General features: G+C 37.8%; 1 protein-coding gene and 1 long non-coding RNA gene across 2 annotated transcripts; both read left to right on the top strand.

The window, feature by feature from the left end:
* The first annotated feature begins 3,076 nt into the window (after positions 1-3,076).
* Positions 3,077-13,714, top strand: LOC127349582 (myosin heavy chain, clone 203-like). Its single transcript, XM_051375446.1, has 16 exons — positions 3,077-3,190; positions 4,125-4,229; positions 4,575-4,679; positions 6,388-6,489; positions 6,751-6,837; positions 7,133-7,237; positions 7,587-7,691; positions 8,037-8,141; positions 8,649-8,747; positions 8,839-8,925; positions 9,138-9,233; positions 9,400-9,495; positions 9,625-9,765; positions 10,764-10,802; positions 12,569-12,905; positions 13,032-13,714. Exons 1-16 carry the CDS (start codon positions 3,077-3,079, stop codon positions 13,229-13,231), a joined length of 1,923 nt encoding a protein of 640 aa, XP_051231406.1. The 3' UTR covers positions 13,232-13,714.
* Positions 13,715-16,520: 2,806 nt separating this feature from the next.
* Positions 16,521-18,667, top strand: LOC127379606 (uncharacterized). Its single transcript, XR_007888339.1, has 3 exons — positions 16,521-17,571; positions 17,730-17,853; positions 17,999-18,667. It is a non-coding gene; the product is annotated as an uncharacterized LOC127379606 (long non-coding RNA).
* The last annotated feature ends 4,916 nt before the right edge of the window (positions 18,668-23,583 follow it).

The raw sequence follows: 23,583 nt of genomic DNA, 5'->3' as shown, positions 1-23,583 counted from the left end.
GCTTACAGTTTCATTATCCAAGTGTATGATATAGACCTGGGTATGTGTGTTTGTCAACCAATACCACAATGAACAAAATACTCCATTACAAGTACAAGTCTGGCATTCAAATTCTTACTTTAGTCAAAGAACAAAGCAAATTGAACTGAAAATACTTTTGCCACTTTTATAATCTCATATATTTTATTATCAGATTATTATTATGGGTGCATTATTGTGTTGGTCAAGGCCAGGATTTAAATGCAGTGGAGTAAAAAGTACAATATACAGGTATGAAGGAGCATGAAATGGAAATATCAGTTTACATTCCACCAGTGAAGTGTTTAGGTTTAGTTTATTTCTGCAGTCCATGTATTAAAATAAGTTCCAGTCCTTTGTCTCTGAGCTTATTGAGATGGGCCTACCCTTTGGTTTCTACTTACATCATAGATACGGACTGTGTCTCTGTCTCTACTGAACACCTTTCCTTCCTTTCTTTTGATCAGATGAACATTAAGGCTTTGAACACTAACACAGGGTTAGCTGAGTGATCAGTAAAGGGATATTTGAACAAAAAGAGCATGTCATGTGGTTCCAGTGAAAGAGGAAACTGATTTGATCTCAAACTGCAGGATTGAAGTCATACCTGTTACAAACAGAAAATGTACAAACACTAAAGAATGTCCTACATTTTTCCCCTGCAGACAAACATGGTGACGTGATGAAGCTGTTTCCTTATTAAGTGGAGGTATCATGTTTTTATCTCAGCATGCAATATGAGATAACCGAGTCTCTTCAAGAATGACAACAGTCCTCCTGATTCATCTCCGACCTATGACAGTACACATGCAGAATGTTTTCTTGGGTATTTTTTTGTATTTATTTTAATTTTTTGTATGTCAATAATTGACAGAAAGATTCTCTTATTCGATTAGTAGTCGTTAGTTCAAGCTATTAGTCAACTAGTCGTCATTTATTATGATATTAACAGCAAACACGGTAATCATTCTGGCCCGACTCCGGCTTTGGTCCTCATTATGGCGCCGGGCCTGAAAACCCCCTCCGACCAGCAGCCCCGTTATTTTCTGTTTTTGCACTAAGCTAACAGGCTTCATGTTTAGCATTCAGACATGACAGTGATATTGATCTCTAAACACAAACAACCACAACAAATATGTCAAACTAGTCCTTTAAATGTGTAACTGCAGTTACCCAAGATTACAGTTCGATTAGAAGATACACCACAAGCATGCATGAGAAGCATACGTTGTAAGCTTACGTCAGAAGAAGCCTATATGAACACAAAAACAGATTTTTTTTGGTTCTGAAGAAATCATTCAGAGCTAATTCTGAAGAAGTCACACCTCCAGGTATTCAGTAGGTGTTGCTTTTCTGTTGAACAACAGGTATAAAGAGCTGGGATCCAACCACACTCACCTGGAGAGGATCAGTGGATCAACTTAATTCTTCAGGTAAATAAAGCTTTTTATTGTTGTCGGTAATATGTTCATACAAATACCTCTTTCATAACAGTCATAATAATATCTTTAGTAAGTAAGATTAAATAGAAATAAAAACCTTGTGTCATCAGTGAAGCAGCAGATGGTGATTACCAGCCAGAACATCCATAAAATGAATTAATTTAACAACTAAATCTTACTGATGCAATGCTGTGGGATTCTAACAATGCAGAGTATATTTATGGTTAATATCCCCCTACAATGTGCACTACTTTTAAAGCTTTACTGTCACATATTATGCACAGTAAAAGTAAAAATGAACAAAGGAGAACACAAAAAGACAGATAAAGAGGTCTTAGATTATTAGAATAAATAAATAATCAAAACGAGAAAATGCAAAAAAGTTATTCTAAATGTTTTATGTACTATTTACATGTTATGTTCCTCTAACTCTATTTTATTTGTGTTGATTAATATTTTTTGTACTTTTTTTAGGGCACAGGATTGGGACATTGTTTAAAAGGTACATTTTGGTCATTTCATTTTAGTTTACCTTATCTTATTTTATTATAACTATACCTCATTTAATTATATCTAGTCTTTTATATTATATTATCTAGTACATCAGTGCCAAGCCTTTAAATGTCTGTGTACTGTGACATATTGTGCAGAACTATCATACTTACAAGTAGCCGATTGTTTTAACTTTATATGCTTTGTTCAACGTGAATTGAAAGTGATTGTGGATGATGTGGTTCACAGAGTACAATGAGTCTGTGTAGCTGCTTTGGATTCTTGCTGTTTGTCCTCCACAATCTCCCAGGCACCACAGGTAAACTGACACACAATATATTGTATAAGAGTCAAATCAAATTTAAATCAAAACCCCGTAGAGAGTGGAACTTGAATGGATAGTGGAGATCTGATCATTTGGCCTATTGACATCATATCTAGTCAAGTTTTTAATGTTCATCCACACAGTAAAATCTTCACAGCTTCTCAACATTTGCAAATATGCAACCTGCCTTTCACCATTTTATATGGCCTAACATAGCTGACTTTCTTTTAAAAGCAATAATTTCACATATGGGGAAATGTGCTCACTGTTTTTTTTTTTGCAGAGGTTAGATAAGAATGTGTCTGCGCGGTTTATACGTGGATACAGCCAGCAGCCTGTTAGCTAAGCTTAGCAACACCTTCACCTGTAGAGTCCAACGGAACAGGACTAAACTAACCAAAGAGGCAAAAGTTAAAGGGAGAATTTATGTCTGAACTGTGCAGATTAAACAGTGGAAGACTAGTTTTCAAAAGAAAACGTCCTGTGTTTTATCATTTCAGAGGATTTCTTCCTAGATTCGTCTCATTCTGCTTTTCCCATCACCTTCGGTTTGGGAGTCATCTTCATGTCTGTTATTTTAGTCGTTTTTGCTGCATATAAATGGAAACAAAACAAAAACAGTAGGTCATACATTAATTGTAAACCTGTCACAGATTTAAAATGAAAAAGTAGAATAAAAGTGTTTAATTTCTCAAATTGCATTTAATGACGTATTTCAATATGGAGTGAGTAACTAGTAATAGGCTTTTACAAAAACATCTTTAATCACAAGAATGAAACTGAAAAACCAAATACCAACATGGAAATTGTGTTTCTGACTGAAGGAAACAAAGAGAGGGAGCACCTTAAGACAACTGAGAAGAATTCAATCAAGGCTTTCCATACAGGACAAAGAGACAATGAGACCAAGAATGTAAGTAAAGAAAGAGGACATTATTCCAAAACTGCATTGCTCTGTCCCTGAACCCTCTTCTGTGACACCAATTCTTAACACCCACAACACTAAAGTCACATCAGAACTGGTTGACAGTCATAGTCACTATCCTACTGATCGGTGGCCAGCCACTCTTAGATGTGCAAAGTGGGTGACTATGATGCTGGTAAGACCCTCACTCCCAGATCACATGAGAATGGTATACTGGTGGGGTCGCAATATACTAAAATGCTGCAGTGCTAAACTTGGGGAAAGACATACTGGTCTGCACAGATCTTTAATATCCTGCACAAAAAGAAAACCTGTAAGTACTGCTGCACACTCTTCCTCTGCCCTTTGAGACAGAAGATAATCTGTCAATAAGTCAATTACTCAAATGTTTAAAGGTTAGTACTACTATGAGTTTGTGACGTCCTGCAATAAAACACTCCTCAAAGATCAACATTTCTCATTTATGAGTCCAAAGGTCTCCATAAAACCTGTACAGTGAGACACAGATGTCAGCAACAGTGTGTACAAAAAAGTCCATCAGACGACAAGTAACAAAAATAGGCCCAGCATTGGTACTCTCATATATAAAGTAACAGATCCAGGGAAGGCCACAACTCAAAGTGAGTCCATATATCAGAACACCTGGTGTTATATTAATACTTACAGAAACCTTCCAGCCAGTTGATTGTTAATGAGGACAAATGCTAAGACAGACTGGATTCTTGCTACCCATTACAGTAATGAGGTTTCTACACTTATAGATAGAAATGTGACTCGTGCTCCACCCGGTGGTGAAACTAGAGGACTGCAAGGATTTTTCTTTCCTACATGTGATTTAAAAGGAAAATATTTATCACTTAAATGGCTTGAAGAAAAACAATTTCCCTATCTGATCTATCTTTTATCTTCTCTCTCCTCTCAGTTGGAGGATGAAATTGATGAAATTCAGCCTCTCCGAGACCAGAATCAGAGCATGGAGAACGAGCTGCAGACCTTGAAGAGAGAGCTGGAGACCAACAAAAAACAGGTTCATCTCTTCACTAAAATCTGCATTTTTTCACTGAGACACCACAACATCTCTCCCTCTTTATTTCTTCTCCATAAGATATGGTTTTCTTTCCAAACACCTCCTTACTGGTTGTCCGTTTCACCTTCAAAATTGTCCCACAAATGTATGTGATTATTCTTCAACTACTATTGCACATTATATTCTCGCTCTTATGTCGGCACATCGTGTCCATCTCAGTCAAGAATTGTGTTAAATGTCATATAGAACTGCAAGGTCTTCCTTAAATGTGATTTCTTTGTAACGTAATACTTCAGTTTAAAAAAATCCCCATTTGATCTATCTTCATCTTCTCTCTCCTCTCAGTTGGAGGATAAAATAGATGAAATGCAGCATCTCCGAGACCAGAATCAGAGCATGGAGAATGAGCTGCAGACCTTGACGAGAGAGCTGGAGACCAACAAAAAACAGGTTCATCTCTTCACTAAAATCTGCATTTCATCTCTCCCTCTTTATTTCTTCTCTACAAGATATGGTTTTGTTTCCAGATATCTCCTTACTGGTTGTCAGTTTCTCCTTCAAAATTGTCCCACAAATGTTTTTGACTACAACACTACTGCAACTACTAGCACTACCTTTTTGACTGCTACAGCTTTGCAAACAACGCTAAACTTCTCTTTTTGTTTAAAGCTTTGTGAGTCCAAGCTTCAGTTTGAATCTCTCATGAAGTAGAAGCAGGAGTTTACTTACTAAATTGTCCCATAAATGTATGTGACTACTACAACTACAGCTGCTATTGCTGCAACTACTAGCACTACCTTTTTGACTGCTACTGTTGCTCCTGCTAACTCATTTTTATTACTTTCTACTTTTGTCAGTCTTAAAGTTTTACTTTTAAGTTTTTTTTTCTTTTTTTTGATTGTTTAACTTTATCATGAGCCTGATCTGTGGGAGTGATAAAACAAAGGAAGCTTCCTAAAGCACCGAATGAATATGAAGCAATTGTGCTGAACGTGGTTCATTATTTCAGTGGACTTGTTGCAGTCAGAATGGTGGCATCTCACACAGGCTGGTGAGAGAGAACACTGTAAAATACAGCTAAAAGATTCACATATGTCTGTCTGTCTGTCTGTCTTTTAGCTGGAGAAACCTAAGAGTATAAGAGACACCATTGAAGGAATGCGGGACTCTTTTTCACAACTGAAGTTCCACCTTGCCAATCTCAGGATGCGGAAAGTAATACACACATATACTCATTTCTTGTTATTGTATATACGTGCACATTGTGTCTATCTCAGTCAAGCATTGTGCTGGATGTCATGCTGATTTCAGTGACTGGTGTCAGAATAACAATTAGTGTGATAATCTGTGATATGCCTGAATCTGTTCACTTAAAAAAATCAACAACCAACAGTCCAAACCAGAGAATGAAGGATACAATCTTACTTTTAAAACCTCTGACTGTTAATTTGACAAATTTTCCACTGAAAGTGTAAGTAGTGTAAAGTACATTTTTAATACATCTATCATTTGAGGCTCATAATGGGCCTCGTGACACCCTTTTTATTCACCACAAAGGTTCACACATATACATCTTTACAAGTTCAGCCTTAACTAAAGGATCAATAATTGTCTTCCACTGAGTTGTAAGTATGGCAAAGGTCTATTTATCACCAATGACTATTTGACACAAAATCAATACATGACATTGCAAAGCATTATTCACAAGTTCACCCAAATGAAATCAAGTTTATTTATATAACGTGTTTAAAACAACCAGAGTTGACCAAAGTGCTGAACACATGATAATGAAAAAAACAATATAAATATAAAAAAGAACAAATGTGTGCCCAAATGTAAAAACAGAGACAGAACAAGACTTGTAAAACAACAAAATGTAAAATAAAAGATGATAAAATACTAAAACCCACTAAGAGCAGCCAAAAGCCGTTTGAATTTAATCTTGAAAGTGTCAAAGGAGGGGCAGATTTTGAGTGAAACTGGAAGACTATTCTACTTTTGAACAGAAGTGAGACCTTGTGCCACCTATAGGTCAAAGTAGAAGCAAGTTCTAGGATTTTCATTTTTTCCTTAATGTGATGAAAACAACAACAACAACAAAAACTTAGATACTTCAGTACAAAACAATATCTCTCTTACATCTTCTCTCTCCTCTCAGTTGGAAGATGAAAAAGATGAAATGCATCTCCGAAACAAGAATCAGAGCATGCAGAAAGAGCTGCAGACACTGAGGACAGAGCTGGAGACCAACAAAAAACAGGTTCATCTCTTCACTTAAATCTTTATTTATTCACTGAGACACCAAGTCATCTCTCCCTCTTTATTTATTTCCTACAAGATATGATTCCAGTCACCTCCTTACATGTTTCAGTTTCTCCTACCCCACAAATGTGCCTACAACTACTGTTGCTACTGCTGAAAAATTCACATATGTCTGCCTGTCTGTCTGTCTGCCTGCCTATCTGTCTGTCTGTCTGTTTGCCTATCTGTCTGTCTGTCTGTCTGTTTGTCTGTCTGCTAGCTGGAGAGTATAAGAGACACCATTGAAGGATTTCGGGACTCTTTTCCACAACTGAAGTTCACCCTTGCCAATCTCAGGATGCGGAAAGTAATACACACAATGTTCACTCCGTCATACGTGCACAAGTTGCATTATATATGATACTGCATCATGTGTTCTCCATTTTAAATGCACTAGGGTATTTTATCATGTTGAGACCACTAGTGCATTACAGTCATGACTTTTATAAACTTTTCGACAGAAGTGTGACTTTGCTCCACCCATCGGTCAAACTAGAGAAATGCAAATTCTTGGATTTTTTTACCCCCTTAAATGTGATGTTTTTCTTGAATTAGATACTTCAGTTTAAAACAGTCTCACCTCATCTTTTATCTTCTCTCAGTTGGAGGATGAAGTAGATGAAATTCAACATCTCCGAGACCAGAATCAGGGCATGGAGAACAAGCTGCAGACCCCGAGGAGAGAGCTGGTGCATGACAAAAAACAGGTCAAACTCTTCACTTTCTTTATTTACTGAGACACCACGTTAGCTCTCCCTCTTTATTTCTCTCTACAAAATAGGATTTTATTTCCAAACACCTCCTTACTTGTTGTCAGTTTCTCTTTCAAAATCGTCCCACAAATATATGTGATTATTCTTCAACTACTATATATTATATTCACCCTCTTATGTGGGCACATCGTTTCCATCTCAGTCAAGAATTGTGTAAAATGTCATATAGAAGTGCAAGGTCTTGGATATTTTTTCCCCTAAATATGATTTCTTTGTAACTTAGATACTTAAGTTTTAAAAAAAATCCCCATTTGATCTATCTTCATCTTCTCTCTCCTCTCAGTTGGAGGATGAAATCGATGAAATTCAGCATCTCCGAGACCAGAATCAGAGCATGGGGAACGAGCTGCAGACCTTGAAGAGAGAGCTGGAGACCAACAAAAAACAGGTTCATCTCTTCACTAAAATCTGCATTTTTTCACTGAGACACCACAACCTCTCTCCCTCTTTATTTCTTCTCCATAAGATATGGTTTTCTTTCCAAACACCTCCTTACTGGTTGTCCGTTTCTCCTACAAAATTGTCCCACAAATGTATGTGATTATTCTTCAACTACTATTGCACATTATATTCTCGCTCTTATGTCGGCACATCGTGTCCATCTCAGTCAAGAATTGTGTTAAATGTCATATAGAACAGCAAGGTCTTCCTTAAATGTGATTTCTTTGTAACGTAATACTTCAGTTTAAAAAAATCCCCATTTGATCTATCTTCATCTTCTCTCTCCTCTCAGTTGGAGGATAAAATAGATGAAATGCAGCATCTCCGAGACCAGAATCAGAGCATGGAGAATGAGCTGCAGACCTTGACGAGAGAGCTGGAGAGCAACAAAAAACAGGTTCATCTCTTCACTTAATTCTGCATTTCATCTCTCCCTCTTTATTTCTTCTCTACAAGATATGGTTTTGTTTCCAGACATCTTCTTATTGGTTGTCAGTTTCTCCTTCAAAATTGTCCCACAAATGTTTTTGACTACAACACTACTGCAACTACTAGCACTACCTTTTTGACTGCTACAGCTTTGCAAACAACGCTAAACTTCTCTTTTTGTGTAAAGCTTTGTGAGTCCAAGCTTCAGTTTGAATCTCTCATGAAGCAGAAGCAGGAGTTTAAGAGACAGCTGACAGAACTGACAGACAAGCACAAGCGGGAGAAGTTAAAGTTGTAAAATGTTGATACAGACTCAAGGATTGTATTGTTATTAACTGCTGGGAACATTCAGACATCTTATTCACATATTGTAGATCATCTGCACATTCAGTTTGACTCCCTGATGTAAATAAATTATGATTATTCTCAGAAGTTTAACTTACTTGGTCTACTGTGACGATTAATGTATGTACAGTCAGCTGACAAGGCCAGGGGGCAGACCTTTGAGGAGCTTAAGAACACCCAGTTTGAACTGGAGAAAAAGACTGCGGAGATCAGGAACCTGCGGAGAGAGGTACCCAATGTGTCCCTGGGTTACATACAGTCTTTGCTTTCCTTAACTTTCATAATTTCCTTAGCTGACTTTCACATCTCTCTCCTCGCAGTTTGATGACAGACTCAGGGAAGAGAATCAGAGTAAAGAGAAATGCCTGCAGACCCTGAAGGAGGAGCTGGAGAGCAAGAACAAGGAGGTTCATATCTTCAGCTTAATCTCATTGTATTTATTGAGACCCTACTTGTTGGCAGCTTTTTATTAAATTATGTTTTTATTTTTGTTTATTACTTTAAGGCACACAAAAGTAAAATATTACAGTAAAACTGAAATATTTATATATATGTCCCATCAAAAAGAAAAGCCAAGTCTCATTCACTACGCATTACCCTCTTTGCTTTTGCTTTTTAGCTTTGTGAGTCCAAGCTTCAGTTCGAATCTCTCATGAAGAAGAATCAGGAGTTTGAGAGAAAGCTGACTGAACTTAGAGAGCTGCACAAGCAGGTGGTAAGGTTTACATCAACACAGTTGGAAGTTTTGTATTTTTATTAATTATTATTATTATTATTATTATTATTATTATTATTATTATTGTTGTTGTTGTTGTTGTTGTTGTTAAGCTTAAACTGACCACAATAGCTTTGTCTACAAAATGATTAATCTCACTTCGCAGTTAAAGAAGATGGTCGAGGATGAGCAGCAGAGGACGGAGGAAGTACAAAAGGAAGTGGAGACCCTGAAGATGGAGCTGGAGAAGAAGAAGGACGAGGTTAATCTTTTTACCTAAATCTGCATTTTTTAAAGTTATCTTTTCAGGCAGTTTTCATTTTTCCCACAATACCAGTTTGTCACTTTGATCAAGATGACACAAACTAAACCTCACTTCCTTTATCTTCAGCAGAAAAGCCAAGCAGGGGAGTCAGATGTTCAGAAATCTCTGATAGTATGTGACAGCTCTGGAGAAGAACATTTAGTGTCAGAGGAACAGAGTAAAGCAGCGGAGATGGCTGAAGAATTACCAAATGTTGCAAAAGAAGTTGTGAACTGACAATCTGTACAACAAGCAGAATCCAGTGATTTGTTTGATTTGGAGCTATTATGTACATATTCAGTGCAAAAGAAGTAGTGTGATGCAGTTTGGGAAGTTTAAATTGTTTGATGACTGACTGCACTAAAAGTACATAAACAATTCTGAAAAAAAAATAAAAACATACTTGTATTTATACCTTAAACAGCCTTTTAATATATATGACTATAATATAATATTCATCACTGCTATTTTTAATTGCCTTACTCTATGTTGTTACTGTAACAGTTTAATAAAATAATTACTTCTGTGTATTCAGATCCTTTACTTGCACTCAATTTAAAAAAAAATTCACTGTTCAGTTGAACCTGTCAGTGTTTTATTTTTAGATCTTTTGATTGCACTGCACTTCTCACATCCCATTTTGTTTTTAGACGTCCTCTGTTTTTCACTTCTTAGTAACGTGAAACATCTTAAAACAGAAGTGTGCACAGGGAGGTCTTTAATATATTTAAGTACGGTAGTCTGGACGGGATGAAGGTAATATTGTATGTTTCTCTTCTGTTAGTTAACTGATGTAAAGCTTGTACCGAGCGACTGTTACCTTACATCATTATTTATGTATTATTGTTCTCTAAGGGATATCGGAGTAGTCTATAAATACAAAAAGTAAAAGTAGCATTTGTACAAGAAGTACTATGTCCTGCTGTTTATGGAAGATTTGTTTTTATTCCTTTATCCCACAGTCACACACAACATCTGTTTCATTGTGATTAACATTACATTGATCATGAGATTGATATCAGATGGAGAAACTACCCTTTCATATTTATTACCTTGTTTATATCTGTTTTTTATTGCTGCTGCTGGTGATGAAGTTTCAAGCTGCTGACATAATGGTAATTGTGTATTTTGTTTGTCATCTGTTACAGAGGAGCTCTAGGACCCCAAACAGAACATTAGAGTCTATGAAGTATTTCTTCTTCTTCTTCTGAACTTTTCTTTTCCAGGTTCCAGAGCTCCAGGATGCTTCCTGTGAGGGTCAGTCAGTACCTTAACCTTCAGTTTGGGGCATTCACTGTCCTGGTTTTACACACTGTTGTCTTCCTCAGCCTGATACACCCATGTGCTGCACAAATAACATCATCCTACCACAAGGCATATGACTCTAATATGTCCATTTCAGCGTTAAGCCCAGTTCAGACCAAAATGATTACTGAAATATTACTCAATTGTGACTGAAAGTACTGGTCTTAAAAAAAGTACAAAGTTTTCTTCTCAAAAACGACTTTTACTTTTTAGCCGTTGTTGTTTAATGCATTATCTTTATTGCTCTCAAATGTTGGATTTTACCAAAAACATCTGTGCTGAATCTTGTTACCACAAACCAAGTGCTACTTAAAAACTAAAGACAGACATAACTTTTCCCTGTACAAACATGTCTCTACAGAATCTGTTACTCTTGAATGAAAGTAACAGTGATGGTGTATATATATTGATGGATGAGATTATGACATGTTGGGATGTGCCACTTAATGACGAAACTCCTCTGTGGACAGTCTATTTTGGATCATCATTATCTGATGAAGCAACTGCACGCTACCTACAGCAACAGCAGAGTGGAACAGAAACAGAAACTACTTTTTTCTCTGGAGTTGGTGCAAATCAGAGCTAAAGGGAAGGTAAATACTGAACACAAACACAACTCCAATGTTGCTCTGCCTGCTGGGTGAGTAAATTAGCCAAGTTTTTGCTAACCTGTCAGTCACAATAACTTGATTAGGTGATAATATGCTTTCAGTTTGATCAGCCTCCAACCACAGGCATATGACATTAATCTGTCTGTTGAAGCGTTGAGTCCAGTTCAGGCCAAAGATTCACAATGAGACAACAGTTTTAGAACACTGCATGTAAAAGTTGCTGTGGTGTGAACTGGTTGTCTCAGCCCGACTCATGCCGGCAGGTGGCTGGATTTCGAACATAAGGCACGTGTTTCGACCAAGCGGCTCGTTGCAAAGTCATCCTGTCAAAATGGCAATTTTGGATAGACGAAAGAGAGAATCAGATCATCAATTAAAATGTGCTGTATCCATGCGCCCATGGACGGCTCCAAATACTCACATTATTGAGCATTTTATTGTTTCATCAATAAAATGCAGCCGTCGCAATCACTCGATCACGAAACCCTTATTTTATATTTTAAGATGCTATAAATTATTTTACAAACAGTTACAAAAACGCTTGAAATTGTTGCAGTTAGAACAGAAATACAGATAATGATTGTGATGGAGATAATATACTGATGATATAGTTGCATTGGCTTGACCTGGCAAGATTTCAGAAAACTGCTGAAAATGTGTTGAAGCAGCCAGAGACAAACAGACTGCATTCCTATTGAACAGATTACCCTTCCTTTCTTTCGATCAGATGAGCACATTAAGGCACTGAACACTAACACAGGGTTAACTGAGGACTCAGTAAGGTGAAACACCAAGGAATGCCCCACTTTTTCCATGGCAGAGAAACTGAGTAATGTGACTGATGTGACTGATGATATATCTTGCTGAATACATCCAAGTCAATTGTTTCCCATTGATGTCAGTCTTTGTGCTTTGCATTGTAGGTAGAATTTAGCATATGTTTTATTTAAACACACACACATTTTCCATGAAACTCATTCAAAGCTCATTCTGAAGACATCATACCTCCAGTTGGTGCGTGTTGCTTCTCTCAGAAACTCAAGACTGTATACCATCCACCCACCCCACCCCCCCCACTTGTGGTTGTCTATCACGTGCTTCCTCTTTCTGTTCAGTCTGTGGTGGTTAATATATCTCAGCCAATAGTGGCAATAGTAGGTGAAGACACCATCCTTCCCTGCCACCTGGATCCTGCCGTAGATCCTGCCTCCACGACTCTAGAGTGGTCCAGACCTGACCAGGGACACAGATTTGTCCATGTGAGGCATGAAGGCGAGGACGCACTGACTGATCAAAACCCGTCTTACAAAGGAAGAACGTCAGTGTCCAACAACACACTGAAGCAGGGAGACGTCTCACTGAAACTCTTCAGAGTGGAACTCTCTGATAACGGGACATACAGACGCTATATTCCAAAACTGAACAAAGAGTCTTTCATCAGTCTTGCTGTTGGTAAGTGAAATGCTCATTGTTAGGGAAAATGGATGATCACATAGTGGAGCTTTAAAGAATGACAAACAAGAACAAGGTGTTCACTTCTACATAAACACATTGCTGTTCTGTGTTTTATCGTTTCAGGTGACATGTCGCTTCCACCTCATAAGATTGTTCTGGTGGTGGCAATACCCATCATGATCCTTTGTTTGATAGTTTTCTGTCTGGCCTGTGACAAAAGAGCAGATGATGCTGAAGGTTCTGGTTCTAGTGGAAGTGACGAGAGTTTTGCTGAGATTTGTTATAGTGTACATTGGTTTCCTGATCTTTATTGTGCTGTGTAATCGCCTGAATGTAGGAATCTTTGTGTTTTTGTTGGCTTAGAATGAGCTGTTTTTATCAACAGAGGGAGCGGGTTCTCTTCTACTGAAATCATTTTGTTGTTGAATAAATACAGAAAAAAGTACAACATGCCATAATGAAGCACTGTACCCACCCTCACATTGTGCCTCAGTTACTTTCTCTTCCTGTCAGTGGTTTCTTTGTTTCTGCTCTGAATGTCTCACACTGTGTTCAGATTACAAACTTTCAGTCGTGCTGACAAGCTCAACAGGAAGTGCATAAAGAACGCCAGCTCGTAATGGTCTGAACACACAAAACAAGTCATGGTAAATTTTTTGTAGCTTTAATTTTATGCTCCAGTCAGAAGTCGGAATTTAATTTTGGCCAGACTTGATTTTGATATTTAATGTGTCCAATTTGTGTGACCAGGAACTTTCTGACTTCTTCATGTCTTACACTTAATAAACTTGCATGCAGTAAATACACATGGGTGATTCTGCTACATGAGTTTTTCAAAAGGCTGAATGCACACAGTGAAACTCGCTGGGACAGCACTTGAGGATCCCCCATTTTTTAAGATTTCTTCAGTATCAAACTAATTCACTGACAGTTGTCAGTAAATCCAGTGGTACACAGCAAAAATCAACTGTTAATGGTTCATTTTTGGGGAACTTCATTTTTTCAAAATGTATACAAATATAAAACGGGGCTCATGTTGCTGCTCAGTCTACACATTGTGACTGTAACCATTGTAACATTAAACTCCCTGTTTAGTTGTTTATCTGGTCACACCAGTGACATTTTAACATAACTCATATTAACGTTCAAGTTTATATTTGTAACATTAAGAAATCTGTAACCTCCTGACCTAACCCTACATTCCTAGTCACACACACATTGGACACAATGCATTTTTATTTTTTAAAAAAAATTTTGTGTTGGATTCATGAATGAATAACAAAATAACTACTTTTTTTTTTTCATTTTTCCAACATTGAATTCTTTATTAAACGTGACAAGAACAACTAATACATGGATCAGACAGCCTTCAAATGCTATTTTTGAATTTGAATTTTTACATGAATTAAAAAAACAGATCCGTTTTTTTTCCCCCAGGTTGGCATCTAGTGGCTCATATGGCAACACCAACTGTTGCCATATGAGAAGATATTATTTTACCATGCCACCTGGAACCAGCCATGGATGCTTCAGACATGACTGTAGTGACTGTGATGTGGTTATATAGTGTGAGTCTAAAGATAGATAGATAGATAGATAGATAGATAGATAGATAGATAGATAGATAGATAGATAGATAGATAGATACTTTATTTATGAAAATTAATAGAAAAAAAAAAATACACATAAAAACACATACATTAGCCATACATTAAATTGGATAGATTAAACTTTTGCAGAAGAATAAAAATATGTGCCGAGAGAGAAAATAAACTAGAAAAATAGAAATGAAACATGTGCAGGTAAATTAAGTGTTTAGAGTTTAATGTAAACTATGTACAATTAAAATTAGGCTGTGGACCAATGAATGAAAGTCACAGCATTTAGCAGAGGTCGTGCAGATGGAGTCTGTTGTACAGTCTGATGGGGGACGAAAGAGTTTTTGAGTCTGTTGGTGGAGCTGGACTGGGACAGCAGTCTGCCACTGAACACACTCCTCTGCCTGGTGAAGGTGTTGTGCAGAGGGTGGTGGGTGTTGTCTAGTATGGACAGCAGTTTGTCCAGGGTCCGTCTTTCTGCCACTGTCACCAGAGAGTCCAGCTCTGTGCCCACCACTGAGCCAGCTCTCCTCACCAGTCTGTCCAGTTGAGCGGTGTCTCTCTTCTTGCTGCTTCCTCCCCAGCAAACCACAGCATAAAAGAGCACGCTGGCCACCACAGCAGTTTTTTAAAGGCTGGTATCCAGAGCCTGAGGTGGTCTGGCTGGACGGTGAGGGAAACCTCCTCTCTGCTGGACCTACAGAGACAGTCAGAGGTCCTGATGACCTCTATACTGTCAGCAGCAGAGTGACTGTGGAGAAGAGACACAGCAACAACTGATGTTGTTAGGTAATTACTGATTAGTGGTACTTCTGATGTTGTGCTGCCATCTTGAGGACAAACTTTGACAAAAAATTACACCAATATCACAGTGACTCTTATTTGTCCTCAGTGAACAATGAAATAAACAATACATTTGATAAACCTCATTAGTGGGAGCCCTCTCATTCTGTGGAGCATTATATTTAAAAAAAAATGAAGGGCAGCTCTGCTGTCGGAGCAGGGATCACAGGGCAGATGACCATCCTTGCAGTATCCAAGTCTGATGAAGGCCTCTACATGTGCGTGATCACTGAAGTCAGCGCGTCAGCAGAGAGCTGGCTCACTGTCAGAGGTGAGAGAAAGTCATAAGTGGTTGCACAAGCACAATATAGTGACTACTTCAGTGGAAAATCATCAAATTTACTAAAACTTTATTCATCCCAAAGAAGCATTTAGACAACTTGTTTATGCTTATTATAGCATTTTATAGTATTAAGGCCCATTACAGTGACTAGATTAGAAGTTTTAAGAATTCTAGCCAAGAAAAACTGTCTTACCCCATTGGCACCCTTTTTTTTGCTGAATACAAGAAAATGTTTTGTTTATAGAAGGGTTGTTGTTGCAGTGTAATTACACAATTTAAACTTGACCCCTCTTCCCACGCCCAACTAGTGAGAGCAAAGCAGTGAATCAGAGAAATGAAATGTAATTTATGTGATTGTTTCTACCGCGGTTACATTGTAGTGGTGAACATTATCTGTGTGCAGAAGAGCCAGTGTGAAACCAAACTGCATGGTGCAAAGATGGAACTCATGGAGCACAGATGGGTCTTACACATATTGCCAAGTTGGGCCCACCCTAACACCTTGTGCTATTCATGATGGAGTGTGTTGCACTTTAGATTTTTGTGTTTATGGTTACACTGTCAAACATTATAATTATATGGACACTTTTATTTACAAATCCATGTCTGCTGGCAAATAGCTTCATCCTACAACAAGGCATATGACAGTAATCTGTCCATTTCAGCATTAAGCCCAGTTCAGACAAAAATTTTAATGTATCCATGCACCCATGGTTTTCATTGTTTCATCAATACAACGCACCTGTAAACTCACTTTTACTTTAAATATATCCAGCTCCAAATAAAGCCTGAAAAACTGGCAGTTAGAACGGAAGAGTTGCTGTTGTGGAGATGATGTGCAGGGCGGGGCGGCAGGATTTCATAACGGCAGCAGCTGTGCCGAGTTGCAAGTCTCAACTTGTCTCGTTATATCATACATATCATACTGTAACTCTCACCAAAAAAAAAAAAATAAAATTTTCAAGAAATGTCAAACTGTTCCTTTAAATATGCAACCGCAGTCACACTATATATATATATATATATATATATATACATGTATATATATATATATATATAATATGAACACACACACACATAATAATTTATTTGGTTTTGTAGACACACAAATGCTAAGCTACATGAAACACAGCAGTTGAACCACCTTTTGAAGTATTCAGTGGTTGTTGCTTTTCTCTACTGGATGTTCCCACTTGTGGTTGTTTATCACATACTTTCTCTTTCTGTTCTGAGAGGTGACTACTGTCAGGGCTCACATGTTAACCTCACCTGGACGGTCGAGGGATCGTCTCACTTCTTGAGGTAAACTTTAGTAATATCTGTGGTCAGAATAATAATACTAAATATTACTAATATCTTAAATTACAGCTATAATAATAATATGTTTACACAGTTGACTTTATGACTGAACAATATTAAAACCCTAATTGAGTTTTTGGCAGTGATATCAGTGATGCAGCTGATGATGATTACTAAGAATATCAAGGTTAAAATTAAGGTTATTCAAATCTGTATAAAATCTGTAACTCTCTATAGATGATTCATTCGCAACATCATACACACATACATATGTTGTATCATTCACATTATATATAGTGTGTCTCACTGTAGTGTTTCCTAATGTTTTTGTTCTCTTTCTTAGGGCACAGGATTGTGACTGTTACGGCCCTGGCCGTATTATTAGTATAATGTTATGGTATTGGTTCCGTCTGTGGTGTGTGTTGGTGTTTGTTTGTCCCTGTTCCTCTGCAGGAGTGTGCAGCCTGTCGATTGTAGATCTTTGACGGCAACCCGTGGGTCAGCGCTGACTGGTCCATGCCGTGGGCTCGGCTGGTGGAGTGTCGCCTGATGGTTGGTTCTCCCAGCCGCAACATCCGCGGGGGTTTATGTGGCGCTCCTTCCCCCTAGACAGGGGCGTAACAGTGACATTGTTTAAAAGGTACATTTTGGTCACTTATACAATATAGTGCAAAACCAACATCCTGGACTTATTATTAGCCTATTTATTTACTATAAATACGGAATACATTTGTATTGTGGTGTGTCAGCCACTGGTGCAAAGACTTTCACACAACATGAATCATGTTTCTATCACAGGTCATTCTGCAATGGTTAATATATCTCAGCCAATAGTGGCCGTAGATCCTGCCTCCACGACTCTGGAGTGGTCCACACCTGACCAGGAACTCAGATTAAGAGTCTTTCATCAGTCTTGCTGTTGGTAAGTAGAAATATCACAATGTGATGAAATGCTCATTGTTAGGGAAAATGGATGATAACATAGTGGAGTTTTAAAGAATGACAAACAAGAACAAGGTGTTCACTTCTACATAAACACATTGCTGTTCTGTGTTTTATCGTTTCAGGTGACATGTCGCTCCCTCCTAATATGATTGTTCTGGTGGCAATACTCATCATGATCCTTTGTTTGATAGTTTTCTGTCTGGCCTGTGACCAAAGAGCAGATGATGCTGAATGTTCTGATTCTAGTGGCAGTGGAACATTTTTTTCCTGCTGTGTTGACATTTGTTGTGGTGTACACTGTCGTCCTGAACTTTGTTGTGCTGTGTAATCGCCTGAATGCAGGAACCTTTCTGTTTTTGTTGGCTTAGAAAGAGCTGTTTTTATCTACAGAGGGAGCGGGTCCTCTTCTACTGAAATCCATTATGTTGAACATGTTTCTACCTGCACGCTTGGAAGGGAGGGTGATGCGAGTTGTATTTAGTTTGTAGCAATATGCAACCTCACCACTAGGTGCCACTTAATGTTTCACCCTTGTCTTTTAATATGTCATTTCACATGCTTTTATTATGTCAATTATCTTGTATTGCATGCATACATACCATTTTTATATATATCTAAAGACTCTTTTGGTGCTTCTTCTTTGCTCTCCACACTTAATTGAGGTTTACATATGTTACAACACTGACACATGTACTGTCTGTAATGTCATCCATATGCACCACTGACTCTTCCATACCTCCACACCTCTTATTTTTTGTATTCACCAAATAAACTATTTTTGGTTTTTGTGACTTTGTGCGTGGCCTTTCTCTTGTTACGGCCCTGAGCCAAGTTTGTAACCCCTGTTTGACAATACGACATACCTTTTGAGACAATAAGTCTCAAAATCACCTCCTTCTAAAGTAAGAACTATGAAAACTATAAAATATAGAAACATGTAATTAGAAAAATAGAGAATAAAATAATGAATTTCATGAATAAAATTAAAAAGGAAGCACATAGCCGACCACATCTCGCTCTCTATGTCACATAAATCTGTTTCAGAATGAAACAAAAAGGAACGTTAATTTTATGAGTCAGCACTGAGTCATCTAGGGATTTAGAAATGATTAAAAAAACATTCACTGTCAACGTATAAAGGGCTGAGCCTCTACAGACTGGTGTATGAGCGGACATACAAACTGAACTCCCCCATACATACATACATACATACTTACATACATACATACATACATACATACATGGAGGATTCAAAAAAAGTATAAAGCAAAATGTCAATACATGTTTTCAATGTTAAACTCTACGACAGCAAATAAAATAAAAAAGATTTTCACTCTTTTAAATTGTTCATTTTTTTTTTTTTTATCCAGGGAAATGGTTAAATAAGTCCCGCAATATTGTTGTTGTATTAATTACAGCTCACTTATAACATTTCAATCAGAAGAGACTTCCTTTTAAAATAATGAATGCATGTAATGGATATATGCACAAGAATATTGAAAAGAATAACTCAATCAATCTAAAGCTTTTAATATTTATTTAACTGTGATGATTAAATCATTTTATTATACCCTATAATCCCTATATCATCATAAGCTAGCACATGGTCTCTCTTACTGAGTCATTTCCTTCTTTCAGAAATAAGTGGAAGAAGCTAGCTGTTCAATTGTGTTCTGTCTTGGTTCATGAAGACTCAGAGGAAGGTTGTGGAGACGGTTTTAAGAAGACCATCGCTGTTCTAGCTTACCTTCTTTTCAGGTAGGAACTCAGAATCAGTGTCAGCTTAGTGTCAATATGCTTAGGAGGTGGTGTATGGACTGATCTCAGATCAACAATAAATGATGGCTTTTAAAATCCATCCCTCACTTTAACAGTAACCACAATATTAGTAACCACAATGTGTACTGCAGTTGCCATGTGCAGATATTTTTGGATTATATATACTTTACTATAAAGCTTGAGATTTAAATGTAATCAGTGATTATTACACAAACTTGACTAGCTTAGTTTTGCTGTTGAAGATGTCTCTTGAACAAATCTCATTAGTTTCAAATATTGATGTATCACACATTTTCTTTTCAGAGTCTGTTTGAAAATGGAGATTTAGCTGATGTTGAATTCAAGATCTGTGATGGACTATACTGAAAAACTGTCACAAAATGCATTTCATTAGAATTGTGAAGGTGTCAAATATGAAAGCTCTTCACAGAACATTAATCCTAAACCTCAACTGTGACATGTGATGGTGGTTTATGGTGTAACATCAGCCTCATAACGGTAACCTTTTTTTATTTGTCATTAAAGATTTTAATAAGTTTTACTCAAAATCAAAACATGTAACTGACCTTCCTGACTTATAGTGGTCAGAGGTCCACAATGTGAATCATCTACAAAGCAACATACCCAATAGGTAACAGAGGCAACCATTCAGTGAACTCATTACAGCCTCTTCCTCCATTAAGTAGGAACACAAACGTTGATGGTTACATGTTGATTGGATTGCCCTAATAACACATAAGAGGGTGTTACAATCAATCATGGCAGCTAATTTTGCTGAGGACTATGGGTACTGATGTGTTGATTCACAGTGAGATAGACCATGTGTTCACACCTTGCTTAAACAGTGGGCAGGACATATTACACTGGAGGACAGTATGTCAGTTTATTTTCACCTCTTCAGCCAGGTGTAAGTAATCAGTGTTAAGTTATAGTGGATTGTGCCAGAGAGATCTGGGAAACTGATTCATTTGATAAACCTTCAACAGAAATCTGCTGATTTACAAGATGTCATGCTTTTTTTTCTCGGTTCCTGTCTCTAAGTTTAACTGAGGTGACAGAGTGAATAACATCAAGAAAGCACTGACTGTTGATAACTGCTGCTGTTATGACTCATTTCTGAACTACTAAGTACATTTTTTAACTGAAGGCGTTTCTGTGATCTGCTTTCATCTTTTCATTTTTCTAGAACACTAGAATGATTCACCTAACTGATGGTCTGACCTTCAGAGCCTTCAGAGCTTTGCTTTTCCATCGTACTGTTATCTCCCTTCTTCTAATACAGTCCTCTGCAGGTAATACATGTTCAAACCGAGTGTAACTTTACGTTAATTTACTTCTGTTGATATTTGATATTGTATGAAGGGAAGCAGACTTTGACACAAGACTGGCACTGAGAGCAAAGGCAACATGTATTCAAGTGAAGTGGAAAAGACTTTACTCTTCATTTTAATAGTGTGACATCGCTTCTCCTCAATACGGCTGATCCGATCACCGTGACCCAAAACATCTCCCATTCACTCATATTGAGCCTGAACAACTCACAAATTCAAGCATGTGTTCCCTGTTTCACTGTGCTCTCTGGTGGATTCCCTGCTCAGAGTTCACCTTTGCTCAGCTCTGACCATGTGATGTGCTGAGCCGGTCAATAGAAACACTTCTGCACTGTGTTTGGGAATGGAGAAGTTGTTATATATAGACAGAAAGTCAAAGGACTATGTAAATAATAGTTTACAATACCAATACTTTTTTATAACCTGCATCAGAAATGTCCTTTTTTGTAATGTGGCCATCTATTAAAGGAGCAGTATGTAGGATTGAGAGGGTTCTAGTAATAACTAATAACTGAACAGCCTGGGAATGACAGGGAGGCCGCAGATCTAGCCGCGATCTATAGCCAGTATTTGATTTGTCCTCTCTGGGCTACTGTAGGAACTTCCACATGCTGGACTCCATAGAAGTTGACCCACAGTGTCTGTAGATGAAACTGCGTCATTCTGAGGCAATGAAAACACAATAATTCCGATATTAAAGTGATTATAAAACCTACATTTGAATATTAGATTCCATTTCTGTCAATAGGTCCTCCTAAATGTTACACAGTGGACCTTCAAGTCAAAAGAGAATTGAGGATAGAGACACAGCACAACTTTTTACAGGAATTAAAAAAACAGATGTTTCTTCCTCAGATTTACCTGCGGCAGTTGGTCAGTCTCATCCCATTGTGGCAATAGTAGGTGGTGACATCATTTTACCATGCCACCTAAAATCTGCCACGAATGCCTCGGACAAGACTGTAGAGTGGGCGAGACCAGACCTGGACCCCAGATTTGTTTATGTGTGGCGCGACGGTGTGGAACTGGAGGGTAAAAAACATCCATCCTACAAAGGAAGAACATCTTTGTTCATCGACAAACTGAAGCTTGGAGACATTTCACTGAGTCTCTCCAAAGTGAAACGCTCTGATGAGGGGACGTACAAATGCTTCAGTCCAGGACTGTATGAGTCTTTTATTGACCTTGTTGTTGGTAAGTAGATAAAGATAATCTTTATCTATCAAACAAGATTGACTAATTCTGAATTCTTTTGTTTGTTTTTTATTTCCTGCCCCATATATTATAAATTGTGAAGGATTTAGTTTCAGATCACAACTCCCTTTCCTTTCCCTCCTCTTCCAAGCACAAAGGTGGACTTATGGTGGATGTGAAATGCCCCCATCCCGAGTTAGTCTTTAGTTTATCCCTTCTGGGCTACTGTACAAACATGGTGGTTCAACATGGTGGACTCCATGAACCCCCAACCCACGATGTCTGTAGATAAAAACTAAATTCACTACAAACATTATACTTACTACAGTATACATTTCTGGTAATAGATCCTATCTAAATCTAAATTTGTCAAGGTAAAATAAAAAAATGCATCTGGGATCAGATAACAGGAAATGCTATTTTGTTGTGTTTTTTAGTTTAGGTGTGTTCACCAAATGTTTCTCCTCTATTTCAGGCGCTGTCTCCTCACCTTTCATAGTGAGTATTAACCAAACTAGAAGTGGAATGGTTTTAGACTGTGGTTCTAAAGGCTGGTATCCAGAGCCTGAGGTGGTCTGGCTGGACGGTGAGGGAAACCTCCTCTCTGCTGGACCTACAGAGACAGTCAGAGGTCCTGATGACCTCTATACTGTCAGCAGCAGAGTGACTGTGGAGAAGAGACACAGCAACAGCTTCACCTGTAGAGTCCAACAGAAGAAGACCAACCAGACCAGAGAGACACACATTCAGATTACAGGTATACATGTGTATAAATGAAAAATTCCTGATCTGCTTACTTTGTTGTTATTTATATAAATGCAGTGCTGTTTTATGTTTTATTGTTTCAGTTGAAGACACCGAGGAGTCAACTGAGTTTCGTTCTCACTGGATCACTCTCTTTGTTCACATCGTTTTTGTGATTACACTTACAGTTATCTGTATTCTAAAAAATTAACAACGTCAGTTGATTCAATTTGTGAGTGAGGATTTAAGTTTGAATCTTGAAAGCTGCTATAATCATGTAGTGGAGAACCTAAAAGAACCTCTGCAGGCTCTGCACCTACACAGCACTATAAACCTCTGCATCCTGTTCACACACTTGATTCTCACTACATTACATTACCTTGCTGCCACTGAGGAAATTACGCTATATAAAATATTTAACAATAATAATCGTATAATAGTCAGAATTTCACCTTTATTGGTTAAATGATGTGCTATAGCCTGTAAATATCTGTATTCATTCAAAAGATTCCAGGCTTTATGATGACTGACAGCTGCTGATTGATTGTGTTGTGTGATTGGCTGATTGATTTGACGACCTCCAGCACTCTGGTGCTGTGGATGTAGTCCTTCCATGCTACCCCCCAGTCCAGCTCTGTGTCCATGTTTTTAGTCAAATG

The sequence above is a fragment of the Dicentrarchus labrax genome, unplaced genomic scaffold, assembly GCF_905237075.1.
Source record: "Dicentrarchus labrax unplaced genomic scaffold, dlabrax2021, whole genome shotgun sequence".
Lineage (NCBI taxonomy): Eukaryota > Metazoa > Chordata > Actinopteri > Moronidae > Dicentrarchus > Dicentrarchus labrax.
This window is presented reverse-complemented; position numbering and strand designations above follow the sequence as displayed.